This window comes from Lepidochelys kempii, chromosome 7 (assembly GCF_965140265.1).
Source record: "Lepidochelys kempii isolate rLepKem1 chromosome 7, rLepKem1.hap2, whole genome shotgun sequence".
Lineage (NCBI taxonomy): Eukaryota > Metazoa > Chordata > Testudines > Cheloniidae > Lepidochelys > Lepidochelys kempii.
This window is the reverse complement of record NC_133262.1, coordinates 121,677,671-121,691,599: the sequence shown is the minus strand read 5'-3', so window position 1 is coordinate 121,691,599 and position 13,929 is coordinate 121,677,671. Positions and strand designations below refer to the sequence as shown.

Genomic DNA, 13,929 nt, shown 5'->3' with positions numbered 1-13,929 from the left:
TTCAACAAATGAACATGACCTTTTGTCCAAAGAGGGACCCAATCCTGTTAAAGGGTTGGAACTCTGACCTACCAGACTCCCACAGGGGGGAGAGTAGCAACTTCTGGTACATTTAGTATGTGTTTAGACCTTATCGTATGTTTTCTCAGTATGCTTTTGTCCATAAATAAATGCATCTGTTTTAAGAGAGCTGTTTGGCTACTGGTAACTCGAGTACACACTGGTCCTTGACCTTGGAGAGAAGGCAAAGACCAGGGTCTGGACTCCTAGTCAGACCTGCTGGGATAAACACAATAAAGTGCAATGTGGGTTGACAGCCTAAATACCTGGTGAGAAGGATGTTAGTCCCTAACCAGAGAGAGGTGACAGCTAGAGCCCTGAAACTTAAAGAGTATACCACACAGGAGGTCACTAGTACAGCTACTCCACAATCATGACACCTGTTTTTACATGACTAAACAGCACCTGAAGTACTTCCCACTTCAATGATGCTTTGTGCACTCAGGAACCTCAGCCACTCTCCTTACTCACACCCCAGCTCATTCCCCATGCTCCCTGCTGCCCAAACTGCTCCCTGGCTCTATAGTATCAAGGATAGTGGGGAGGGGGCATGGAGCAGATCTGGTAAGTCAGGAAAGGAGGCTTCATAGCATTAGAAAATTGAAGTAATTTACAGAACCAGGCTGTTTCAGGAGCTACTCAAGGTGGAACTAAATGAGATTATGATGAATTAGGGGAATTAGTTTGTTATATTTAAAAATATGCAGGTGTGTGCATGATGTCTGGAGTTTGTGGCAACTGTGGTTCTTTAGATATAGGGAGCAAAGCAAAAACAAACACAAAATCCACACACCACTTACGGTGCAGTCCAAATTTCAAAGAGGGGGCATTTTAAAATTTGTCCTCTGCCAATGTTAATAAACCTGTGAGGAAAAAGATATTATGGAACATTCAATTGTCCCCTGGAGAGTTAGTGTGCAAAGTTTTGTGTGGAAGGCCTGGAAATTAAATGCAATTACTTAAAACTGGTACACACAGATTTTACAAATCTCAATACAGGCTTAACTATGGAGTCATAGAATCATAGATATCAGGGTTGGAAGAGACCTCAGGAGGTCATCTAGTCCAACCCCCTGCTCAAAGCAGGACCAACACCAACTAAATCATCCCAGCTAGGGCTTTGTTAAGCCGGGCCTTAAAAAACTCTATAGATGGAGATTCCACCATCTCCCTAGGTAACCCATTCCAGTGCTTCACCACCCTCCTAGTCATTATTGATACCATCATAGTGACTACAGTGGGTGACCCACATCATGTCAGAGGACAGAAGTTTCATTGTGTTCATGGACTGTGTGTAATAGCATCTTAGCAGCCTGACAATCACCAATCTGTGTGGCTAGTAGGATTTATGGACAATGCAAAACTAGCTTTTAAGAAAAACATTTAAGTTTGACCATTTTAAGGAGCTGAAATGCAGAAATACGATGAAGTGAGCTGTAGCTCACAAAAGCTTATGCTCAAATAAATTTGTTAGTCTCTAAGGTGCCACAAGTACTCCTTTTCTTTTTGCTAATACAAACTAACACGGCTGCTACTCTGAAACCTGAATTAAAGTGGCTACCAGCTTGTCAGTTCAAGTCCTTCCTATTTATTACGACACCAGGATGGTAATGGAGTGAAAATAGACTTACTGTCCTCCAGATTGACAACTAATTTATACACTATGTCTTGTAACTGACGATCCAACCTAACAAGAAGAAAAAAAAGAAGGGGAATGATCTTTAGTTAGGCAGGACACATTCGCACAATAACATGGACATCTTTTGGGTGTAATATAAAAACACTTAGATTAATCATAACATTTTTGTAGAGGAGCTAAATATATTGCTGAACACAGTACACACCAACAAGAAAATGACAAAGCACCGAACTCTCCCTGTCTGTGTTCAGCTCCTGGCTATAACACTTCAGGAAAATAAACCACTTGAGCTGAAAATGCATCTTCAGAGAAGGAAGAAGAAATCTGCAGTATATATTCAAAGCTATTGTCAAGTACCTTAGGCTCGCAATATAGGTTTTGTTAAAGTTATACAAAACCAAATGGAAGATTAAGTTGGGAACCCCGGCCAATGGGAGCTTCGGGAGAGGTACCTGGAGGAGCGGCCAGGGCAACACACAGACCCCTGTGCCCCCACTCCCCCAGGTCCCGGCCACTTCCTGGAGCGGCACAGGGGCAGGACAGAGCAGGCAGGGAGGGAGCCTGCCCTGTCCCTGGTGCGCGCCAGGCTGGAGCTGCTCTAGGTAAATGCTGGGGGGGGGGGTGAGGGAGCCGCGTGGAGCTGGTGGGCTGCAGAAAATAACCTTGCGAGCCGCGTGTTTGAGACCTCTGCTCTAAACACACACAAAAATCTAAATATTACAGGTAAATATAAATGTTTTAAACCTGTGTTTCTTTAACTTTAAAACAATAAACTAAAATAACATCAATAATTGAGATACTCTTATTACCTGATATTATAAAGAGGTTGTGTCTGATGTACAACAATGTTGCATTTTGGGCATCTGTTACTGTAGTAAAAATGTCTTACTATGCAGCTTTTACAGACTGTACAGAAAAAAATAGAAAAGCCCATTATATTGTAGCAAATGTTTACTGAAGATAATACAGGAGGAGTAATTAGCTTGAGACAGTGCTCAGACAACAGCAAGTATATGAAAATAAATTAAGCAAAATTAATTAAGTCAATTTAATTTTTATGTAAACATTTCACATGTTGGCAACATTAACATTAGAGTGAATTTAAACTTAGCATCAGTTTAGTGTGAATTTTTAACCCTAACCCCAAACTCCTTCTAAGCTGCATGGCCGCACAGCTGCCTATTAAGCTCCACGCTGGGGCTCAGAGCTGCGGCAGGGAGAGGGGCCTGTCCCCCAGCACGGACCTGTCGCAGCTGGGAGAGGCGCCTGTCTCCCAACACGGACCTGCCATGGCTGGGGGAGAGGCACCCCTCCCCCGGCCCCAACATGGACTTGCCCCAGCCGGGGGAGAGGCGCTCCTCCCCTGGTCCCAACCTCTTCCCTCTTCCCCGCCCCCAAACCCAGGTGCTGCTGTGGGGAGAGAGAGCTGGTAGGAGTCCTCTCTCCATGCTGTAGCCTCTGGGCAGCTTGCACCCCTCATCCCAGAGCCTGCAACCCTAGCTGGAGACCTCCCCCCCTCCTCCCCCCGCACCCCAACACTCTGCCCCAGTCCTGAGCCCCCCTCCCACACTCCAAACCCCTCGGCCCCACCCCCAACACATGAATTTTGTTATGTGCACCAGTATGGAGGTGATGTGTCACACATTACCTCCATACTGGTGCACACAACAAAATTCATTCCACACATGCGTGGGAAAAATTAGAGGAGACACTGACCTAACCCATTCTTCTTTTCAAAGCATTGTACAGCTTTCCCTTGTATTTCAAAACAAGCAAACAACCTCACTGGCTGCTACAAGTTAGTGGTGAATTACTAACAGTTTTAGCCTATTATATTAGAAATTGATTTCTCTGCTTTTATGGACCTCTGTCAGCAACAGAAGTTGGCTGGGGGAAGGATGTCTCTGTTCCCTAGTGAGACAAGTTGAATCTCTCTAGTAGCATGTTTGGTTGAGGAAAGGCTGTTTGGCACATTATAAAGGGCGCTCCTCAGCCACGCTACCAGACCTATTTAAATAAACCACAGCTTTTGGCCCATCCTGACAGAAAATACAGGAATCTTGAACAGGCATTTCTGAGCCTGCTACAGTCAAAAACTTTCTGTTGATCTCCCAGAAATACTCAAGAGCCCTCAGCGCACGGTAAGGAATAAGCAGCAAATACCACCATTTTAGACAGGCAATTCCCAGCGTGAGGCCATGAAAATCTCACTCATCATGTTTTGGTAGCTGATCTCTCTCTAAATTTGAAACTAAAATTCTTAAAAAGGCTAACATGGATACTTACATGTATGAAGACACTCTGTAATGGTCGTGGCATCTATAAAATAACCTTTGCAGATGGAACACAAGATGTAAGGCGTCAACTCAGACAGGTTTATCATGCGCTATGAATACAATTGAAATTGTTTGAGAATACAGGTTAAAGCAACAGATTTCTCACTCCAGCTTCTCACAACTTCAAGCCACATTAAGAATGGAAAGATGTGTGTCAATATGCAGCACCTGCATCCACACAGCATGGCCCTGAGCAGCAACACTATTTCAAATGCAGCTCCTAACGGTTCCCATCTATTTTTCTGAATTGACCTTTCTGCAAACACAGCAATTCACAGTATTTCACGAAGCACTTCTAAAATGCAAATTATAAACAGCTCCCTTGGGCGTACTGGACAACCCAGAGAATAAGGCACTTTACCAGTACTAACGAAGTGCGGGGAGGTAGCAAGCTAAAATCTTTATCTGAGGAGCGTGCAATAGACTGTGTAATGGGCTCTCAGTTCTGAATCTGAGAAAGTGCTGGCCTTTTGTTTCAACATGTATCTAGGTTCACATAAATACATATTAAGGCAGGGACTGCAATTATACCGCACTGGATTTTGATAAAAAAAGTACATTTGCCAGAGAGGTAGAGAGGTATAAGGGAGAAACAAATCCACCAGCTCTTTTCTGACAGAAATCTGTTACTCTGGGCCAGAATGCCTTTCCTTCACAGGACTGGAAGGGTGTCCATCCTGAAATGCAGACTTTTCAAGAGTGTACTTCACAATTTAAGGTGTAATGTTTAAATAAACAAACTCCTCCAATCTAGTCCAAGTCTCCTGCATCATCATTCACCTGCCCCCTTGCCCGCACCTAGTCGTTCTGGGACCTCTGACCCACCATCATCCACAACTTTTCAAACACTTTCAACCTTATACCCACTTCCTGCCCTTTCTTCCCTCTCTTTCATGGAAATGAAATGAAATGCTGGAAATGGCCCATCTTGATTATCACTACAAAAGGTTTACCTGCCCGTCCCCCGATCTCCTGCTGGTAATAGCTCACCTTACCTGATCACTCTTGTTACAGTGTGTATGGTAACACCCATTGTTTCATGTTCTCTGTGTACATAAAATCTCCCTACTGTATTTTCCTCTGCATGCATCTGATGAAGTGAGCTATAGCTCACGAAAGCTTATGCTCAAATAAATTTGTTAGTCTCTAAGGTGCCACAAGTACTCCTGTTCTTTTTGCGGATACAGACTAACACGGCTGCTACTCTGAAACCTTTCATGAAGATGTTCATTGTCTCCATTCCTTCTGTACTCTCCACCATCCTGATTCATTCCATCTCACCAACCTTTGGATACCCCTAATATCTGCTTTCTCTGGTTTTATTCCCATGCTCCGAAAGTCTCTGAAGAAAGTCTCATGACCACTCAGACTTCCTTCACTACAACATCATTCTACCCTTCTTTGCTTCTGCCATCTTCCTTGTCAAACAGCATTAATTCTCCACTCTCATCGATTCCAAAGCCAGAAGGGACCAATGTGATCATCTAGTCTGACTTCCCATAAAACACAGGCCAGAGACTTACATGGTCATTGATTCCCATGCCAGCTCTGTCCTCCTTTGTCATGGCTGACAATACCATCATCCTCTTGGTCACTCAAAACTTGGGTATTATCCAGAACTGCCTTCTCTCTAACCACACACATCACAGCTATACCAAAAGCTCACCTCTGCTTATTCTCTCTGTATGCATTACTAACTCTCTCATCTAGGGCATTGTATCCTAGCTTAACTATTGCAAACTCACCCCTTCCCAACTTCCTGACATCCACCTGTTCCCCCTCACTTTAAGCATGCTAGGTTCTATCTTGATCCAAACAGCCAGGCCATGCTGCACAATGAGAGCTCTTGTCTCACCTAGGCAGTCTCTCTGTAAGAGGGCTTTGATGGAGATAAAATATTACATGTTGGGAACTGTTGTCAACATAGGCTTACTCCTGTGGTCATTCTGTGCCAAAAATTAAAAATTCCACGCCAAAAAAATTAAAATTCTCCAAACAATATTTTAGAATTCTGCAAAATTCTGCAAATTGTATTTGTCAAATAAATGCGGAGGCTCCAGCATGGCATTGAGGAGCACAGGACACTAGCTGCACAGAGGTGGGAGATCACTGTGCAGCTCTTCTCCCACTTCCCCCAGACAGAGATTCAGCGGTGAGGCTGCACCCAACCCTGACATAGAGCAAGGACGGGGCCTGCCCCAGAAACACCCCAGAGCCCTGCCGCTCCATGCCAGGTGCACCAGATAGGCTCAGCAAGGCAGGATCCAAGTGTGGTTTGGCTTAATGTGCAGGGATCCAGGTATGGGTGGAGAGGGTTCTGTGTGGGGCAATCTGGGTGCAGGTGGCTCAGTGGGCAATCCAGGTGTGGAGGGGATCTGGATGCACAGGGGCTTGTTGGAGGGTTCTGGGTGCAATGGTAATGGGACTCTGCAGGGGGCTCCAGGTGAAGGTGGTTGGGGCTCAGCAGGAGGGAAATGGGGAGAATAGAGCTCGGCAGGGGGGTCTGGTTGTGGGGGGCGTCCAGATGCAGGGGAGTGGGACTCAGTGGGGTGGGAATCCAGGTGCAACTGGCTGTGGCATGGTGGGGATGGGGATCTGGATGTGGGTGGCTCGTCAGGGTGGTCCAGGGGGAGTGGGTCTCATCTGGGGGGTTCTGAGTGCAGGGGGTGAGGCTCGGCAGGAAGGTCTGGGTATGAGGGGGTCTGGATGCACGGGGGTTGGGCGGATAGGGGAGCAGCTCCCTGTACAGGGATCCTTCCCCCTACAGCTGAGGAGCGATGGGTGCAAGAAGTGGGGGGGAAAAGGGGGAAGAGTTTGCAGAGTTTCCTACAGCTGGGGAAGAAATATGGGGGTGGTTTGACATAGCCCTGGATGCTGTGCAAAGGAAGAGAGGGTCCCATCCTCCCAAGCCCAGCCTGGACTAGCAGCTGAGCCCGGCACAGGGCAGGAGCCACCAGCCAGGTCTTCCTCAGTTCTGCCTCCTGCCCCACAGTGATTTGCCTCTCTGCCGGCTGCCCTGGGCACCCAAAATATACTGCTAGGGAGGGCTGCATGACTGCTCTTGTGGCTTCCCTTTGCTTCCTCATCAGAAAGTCATTTATCTGCGGGGAAGCAAATAAATCTGCGGGGAACATAAATTCTGTGCATGGGCAGGGGCGCAGAATTCCCTCAGGAGTACATAGGCTGTACCTCCTGCCTGGCTCAAGCTGAAGAGTAGGGCCTGTCAAGAGCCGGGCTGCCTCTCCTGCCTGGCTCAAGCTGGACAGCTGGCATTTCTGAGATTCAGGCCATAAGAGCAGCCATACTTGGTCAGCCCAATGGTCCATTTAGCCCAGTATACTGTTTTCCAATAGATGCTTCAGAGGAAATTAACAGAACCGGGCAATTAGAGAATGATGTTGTCCCCTTCCTCTTGTGAGCCAGACCACCCCTTGCTTGGCTTGAGCTGGAGCAGAGCCTACCAGGAGCTGCTCTTAGTTGATACTGTGTGCACCTCTCCTGGGGTTTAAGGCAGATAGGTGCATGTTGGGTGCTACTGCCTCATAAAGTGGGGAGCACCTCCTCTGTGCTCCAGGCACAGCAGTGCATGCTGGGAACTATCCTCTCCTAAAGTCAGGGGCACCTCGCCTGCTCTCCACGCAGAGCAATGCATGCCAGGACTATCCCCTCATGAAGCGGGGGCATCGCTCTCCAGGCAGAGCGGTGCATGCCGGGACTATCCCCTCATGAACTGGGGGCCCTGCTCTCCAGGCAGGGCGGTGCATGCCGGGACTATCCCCTCACGAAGCGGGGGCCCTGCTCTCCAGGCAGGGCGGTGCATGCCGGGACTATCCCCTCACGAAGCGGGGGCCCTGCTCTCCAGGCAGGGCGGTGCATGCCGGGACTATCCCCTCACGAAGCGGGGGCATCGCTCTCCAGGCAGGGCGGTGCATGCCGGGACTATCCCCTCACGAAGCGGGGGCCCTGCTCTCCAGGCAGAGCGGTGCATGCCGGGACTATCCCCTCACGAAGCGGGGGCATCGCTCTCCAGGCAGGGCGGTGCATGCCGGGACTATCCCCTCACGAAGCGGGGGCCCTGCTCTCCAGGCAGAGCGGTGCATGCCGGGACTATCCCCTCACGAAGCGGGGGCCCTGCTCTCCAGGCAGGGCGGTGCATGCCGGGACTATCCCCTCACGAAGCGGGGGCCCTGCTCTCCAGGCAGGGCGGTGCATGCCGGGACTATCCCCTCACGAAGCGGGGGCCCTGCTCTCCAGGCAGGGCGGTGCATGCCGGGACTATCCCCTCACGAAGCGGGGGCCCTGCTCTCCAGGCAGGGCGGTGCATGCCGGGACTATCCCCTCACGAAGCGGGGGCCCTGCTCTCCAGGCAGGGCGGTGCATGCCGGGACTATCCCCTCACGCAGCGGGGGCATCGCTCTCCAGGCAGGGCGGTGCATGCCGGGACTATCCCCTCACGAAGCGGGGGCCCTGCTCTCCAGGCAGGGCGGTGCATGCCGGGACTATCCCCTCACGAAGCGGGGGCCCTGCTCTCCAGGCAGGGCGGTGCATGCCGGGACTATCCCCTCACGAAGCGGGGGCATCGCTCTCCAGGCAGGGCGGTGCATGCCGGGACTATCCCCTCACGAAGCGGGGGCATCGCTCTCCAGGCAGGGCGGTGCATGCCGGGACTATCCCCTCACGAAGCGGGGGCATCGCTCTCCAGGCAGGGCGGTGCATGCCGGGACTATCCCCTCACGAAGCGGGGGCATCGCTCTCCAGGCAGAGCGGTGCATGCCGGGACTATCCCCTCACGAAGCGGGGGCATCGCTCTCCAGGCAGAGCGGTGCATGCCGGGACTATCCCCTCACGAAGCGGGGGCCCTGCTCTCCAGGCAGAGCGGTGCATGCCGGGACTATCCCCTCACGAAGCGGGGGCCCTGCTCTCCAGGCAGGGCGGTGCATGCCGGGACTATCCCCTCACGAAGCGGGGGCCCTGCTCTCCAGGCAGGGCGGTGCATGCCGGGACTATCCCCTCACGAAGCGGGGGCCCTGCTCTCCAGGCAGGGCGGTGCATGCCGGGACTATCCCCTCACGAAGCGGGGGCCCTGCTCTCCAGGCAGAGCGGTACATGCCGGGACTATCCCCTCACGAAGCGGGGGCCCTGCTCTCCAGGCAGGGCGGTGCATGCCGGGACTATCCCCTCACGAAGCGGGGGCCCTGCTCTCCAGGCAGGGCGGTGCATGCCGGGACTATCCCCTCACGAAGCGGGGGCCCTGCTCTCCAGGCAGGGCGGTGCATGCCGGGACTATCCCCTCACGAAGCGGGGGCCCTGCTCTCCAGGCAGGGCGGTGCATGCCGGGACTATCCCCTCACGAAGCGGGGGCCCTGCTCTCCAGGCAGGGCGGTGCATGCCGGGACTATCCCCTCACGAAGCGGGGGCCCGCTCTCCAGGCAGGGCGGTGCATGCCGGGACTATCCCCTCACGAAGCGGGGGCCCTGCTCTCCAGGCAGGGCGGTGCATGCCGGGACTATCCCCTCACGAAGCGGGGGCCCTGCTCTCCAGGCAGGGCGGTGCATGCCGGGACTATCCCCTCACGAAGCGGGGGCCCTGCTCTCCAGGCAGGGCGGTGCATGCCGGGACTATCCCCTCACGAAGCGGGGGCCCTGCTCTCCAGGCAGGGCGGTGCATGCCGGGACTATCCCCTCACGAAGCGGGGGCATCGCTCTCCAGGCAGGGCGGTGCATGCCGGGACTATCCCCTCACGAAGCGGGGGCCCTGCTCTCCAGGCAGAGCGGTGCATGCCGGGACTATCCCCTCACGAAGCGGGGGCATCGCTCTCCAGGCAGGGCGGTGCATGCCGGGACTATCCCCTCACGAAGCGGGGGCATCGCTCTCCAGGCAGAGCGGTGCATGCCGGGACTATCCCCTCACGAAGCGGGGGCATCGCTCTCCAGGCAGAGCGGTGCATGCCGGGACTATCCCCTCACGAAGCGGGGGCCCTGCTCTCCAGGCAGGGCGGTGCATGCCGGGACTATCCCCTCACGAAGCGGGGGCCCTGCTCTCCAGGCAGGGCGGTGCATGCCGGGACTATCCCCTCACGAAGCGGGGGCCCTGCTCTCCAAGCAGGGCGGTGCATGCCGGGACTATCCCCTCACGAAGCGGGGGCCCTGCTCTCCAGGCAGGGCGGTCCATGCCGGGACTATCCCCTCACGAAGCGGGGGCATCGCTCTCCAGGCAGGGCGGTGCATGCCGGGACTATCCCCTCACGAAGCGGGGGCCCTGCTCTCCAGGCAGAGCGGTGCATGCCGGGACTATCCCCTCACGAAGCGGGGGCATCGCTCTCCAGGCACGGCGGTGCATGCCGGGACTATCCCCTCACGAAGCGGGGGCATCGCTCTCCAGGCAGGGCGGTGCATGCCGGGACTATCCCCTCACGAAGCGGGGGCATCGCTCTCCAGGCAGGGCGGTGCATGCCGGGACTATCCCCTCACGAAGCGGGGGCATCGCTCTCCAGGCAGGGCGGTGCATGCCGGGACTATCCCCTCACGAAGCGGGGGCATCGCTCTCCAGGCAGAGCGGTGCATGCCGGGACTATCCCCTCACGAAGCGGGGGCCCTGCTCTCCAAGCAGGGCGGTGCATGCCGGGACTATCCCCTCACGAAGCGGGGGCCCTGCTCTCCAAGCAGGGCGGTGCATGCCGGGACTATCCCCTCACGAAGCGGGGGCCCTGCTCTCCAGGCAGGGCGGTGCATGCCGGGACTATCCCCTCACGAAGCGGGGGCATCGCTCTCCAGGCAGGGCGGTGCATGCCGGGACTATCCCCTCACGAAGCGGGGGCCCTGCTCTCCAGGCAGAGCGGTGCATGCCGGGACTATCCCCTCACGAAGCGGGGGCATCGCTCTCCAGGCAGAGCGGTGCATGCCGGGACTATCCCCTCACGAAGCGGGGGCATCGCTCTCCAGGCAGAGCGGTGCATGCCGGGACTATCCCCTCACGAAGCGGGGGCCCTGCTCTCCAGGCAGGGCGGTGCATGCCGGGACTATCCCCTCACGAAGCGGGGGCCCTGCTCTCCAGGCAGGGCGGTGCATGCCGGGACTATCCCCTCACGAAGCGGGGGCCCTGCTCTCCAGGCAGGGCGGTGCATGCCGGGACTATCCCCTCACGAAGCGGGGGCCCTGCTCTCCAGGCAGGGCGGTGCATGCCGGGACTATCCCCTCACGAAGCGGGGGCCCTGCTCTCCAGGCAGGGCGGTGCATGCCGGGACTATCCCCTCACGAAGCGGGGGCCCTGCTCTCCAGGCAGGGCGGTGCATGCCGGGACTATCCCCTCACGAAGCGGGGGCCCTGCTCTCCAGGCAGGGCGGTGCATGCCGGGACTATCCCCTCACGAAGCGGGGGCCCTGCTCTCCAGGCAGGGCGGTGCATGCCGGGACTATCCCCTCACGAAGCGGGGGCCCTGCTCTCCAGGCAGGGCGGTGCATGCCGGGACTATCCCCTCACGAAGCGGGAGCCCGCTCTCCAGGCAGGGCGGTGCATGCCGGGACTATCCCCTCACGAAGCGGGGGCCCTGCTCTCCAGGCAGGGCGGTGCATGCCGGGACTATCCCCTCACGAAGCGGGGGCATCGCTCTCCAGGCAGGGCGGTGCATGCCGGGACTATCCCCTCACGAAGCGGGGGCCCTGCTCTCCAGGCAGAGCGGTGCATGCCGGGACTATCCCCTCACGAAGCGGGGGCATCGCTCTCCAGGCAGGGCGGTGCATGCCGGGACTATCCCCTCACGAAGCGGGGGCATCGCTCTCCAGGCAGAGCGGTGCATGCCGGGACTATCCCCTCACGAAGCGGGGGCATCGCTCTCCAGGCAGAGCGGTGCATGCCGGGACTATCCCCTCACGAAGCGGGGGCCCTGCTCTCCAGGCAGGGCGGTGCATGCCGGGACTATCCCCTCACGAAGCGGGGGCATCGCTCTCCAGGCAGGGCGGTGCATGCCGGGACTATCCCCTCACGAAGCGGGGGCCCTGCTCTCCAGGCAGGGCGGTGCATGCCGGGACTATCCCCTCACGAAGCGGGGGCATCGCTCTCCAGGCAGGGCGGTGCATGCCGGGACTATCCCCTCACGAAGCGGGGGCCCTGCTCTCCAGGCAGGGCGGTGCATGCCGGGACTATCCCCTCACGAAGCGGGGGCCCGCTCTCCAGGCAGGGCGGTGCATGCCGGGACTATCCCCTCACGAAGCGGGGGCATCGCTCTCCAGGCAGGGCGGTGCATGCCAGGACTATCCCCTCACGAAGCGGGGGCCCTGCTCTCCAGGCAGGGCGGTGCATGCCGGGACTATCCCCTCACGAAGCGGGGGCATCGCTCTCCAGGCAGGGCGGTGCATGCCAGGACTATCCCCTCACGAAGCGGGGGCCCGCTCTCCGGGCAGGGCGGTGCATGCCGGGACTATCCCCTCAGGAAGCGGGGGCCCTGCTCTCCGGGCAGGGCGGTGCATGCCGGGACTATCCCCTCACGAAGCGGGGGCCCTGCTCTCCGGGCAGAGCGGTGCATGCCGGGACTATCCCCTCACGAAGCGGGGGCCCTGCTCTCCAGGCAGGGCGGTGCATGCCGGGTCTATCCCCTCACGAAGCGGGGGCCCGCTCTCCGGGCAGGGCGGTGCATGCCGGGTCTATCCCCTCACGAAGCGGGGGCCCGCTCTCCGGGCAGGGCGGTGCATGCCGGGACTATCCCCTCACGAAGCGGGGGCCCGCTCTCCGGGCAGGGCGGTGCATGCCGGGACTATCCCCTCACGAAGCGGGGGCCCTGCTCTCCGGGCAGAGCGGTGCATGCCGGGACTATCCCCTCACGAAGCGGGGGCCCTGCTCTCCGGGCAGAGCGGTGCATGCCGGGACTATCCCCTCACGAAGCGGGGGCCCTGCTCTCCAGGCAGGGCGGTGCATGCCGGGAGCTGCTGTCTCTATTGGGAGAGGTTGGTGGTCACATGGGCTTTGTCTCGAGGCGCGATTGGACCACCCTCCCCGCCCGCTCTTCCCAGCCCGGGCCTTGGTGTTTGGTGGCCCCCCCATTACCTCACGCTCAGCGTCCGAGTCCAGCTCCCCCTCCTCCTCTCGGCAGGCCCCGAAGCCGGCCCCGGGGCCCCCCTCCAGCTCCTCTTCCTCCAGCTCCTCCTCCTCTTCCTCCCCGCTGGATTCAGAGCGGCTCCTCTCGAAGTCGAACTGGAGGGAGCCGGCCCCAGAGCAGCCAGGGGCGCCCCCGACCTCCAGCTCCTCCTCGCCCGGCCCTAGGCCCGCCCCATCCCCGCCGGACAGGCCCGAGATCACCGAGCCGACATCCACCTCCATGTCCATAGCTGCGGGGGGGGGGGCACTACAGCGGGATCGGCAGCCCGGCGCCGGAAGGGACGACGGGAAATGTAGTTCTCAGCCCCTCTTCTGCGCTCGCCGTTCCGCCGGGACGGCGCGTGAGGCAGTGCGCATGCGTGCTAACAACGTGGAGAAGCACGCCGGGAATCGTAGTGTACTTCGCCTCGATGAGCTTGCGACTGTGCACATGCGCCATGAACGCTCAAGGGATGCTGGGAAATGTAGTTTTTAAAATTGCTGCGCTCTTTCTGCACACCCATCTTTCCCTAGCCAAGAATTAAATGTCAAGCTACGAAGTGGGCATTAAAGGGCATTAAATATCCCCTGGCAACACATGGGTCACAAAATCCTGCATTCCAGAGAGGATTTTACTAACTGCCCTTAAAATTAATAGAGACAAGGTTGGTGATGTAATAATATCTTCTATTGGACCAATGCTGTTAGTGAAAGAGACAAGATTTCTAGTATACACAGAGCTCTTCAGGTCTGGGAGAGATACTCAAAGGGAGAGCTTTGGGATGGCAGTCTAAAAGCCAAGGGCAGACACTGCCATGTCTTAACA

The 13,929-nt window shown here is 56.5% G+C and overlaps 1 protein-coding gene across 14 annotated transcripts in view; it reads right to left on the bottom strand.

Moving 5' to 3' along the window:
* PCGF6 (polycomb group ring finger 6) overlaps positions 1-13,468 on the bottom strand; it is a 67,555-nt gene extending 54,087 nt beyond the window's left edge. For 12 of the 14 annotated variants that reach the window (XR_012160080.1, XR_012160086.1, XR_012160087.1 and 9 more), the window contains exons 1-4: positions 13,074-13,468; positions 3,986-4,085; positions 2,509-2,605; positions 1,692-1,747 (exon numbers count right to left, since the gene is read on the bottom strand). Coding sequence is in view for 2 of the 14 variants with exons in the window: in XM_073354477.1 (XP_073210578.1) it covers positions 1,692-1,747; positions 2,509-2,605; positions 3,986-4,085; positions 13,074-13,352 (532 nt within the window). In the remaining 12 variants the exon portion in view is untranslated. The remainder of the gene's footprint in view (positions 1-1,691; positions 1,748-2,508; positions 2,606-3,985; positions 4,086-13,073) is intronic. The other 2 variants (XR_012160089.1, XM_073354476.1) reach the window with 2 other exon arrangements.
* Positions 13,469-13,929: the final 461 nt, after the last annotated feature.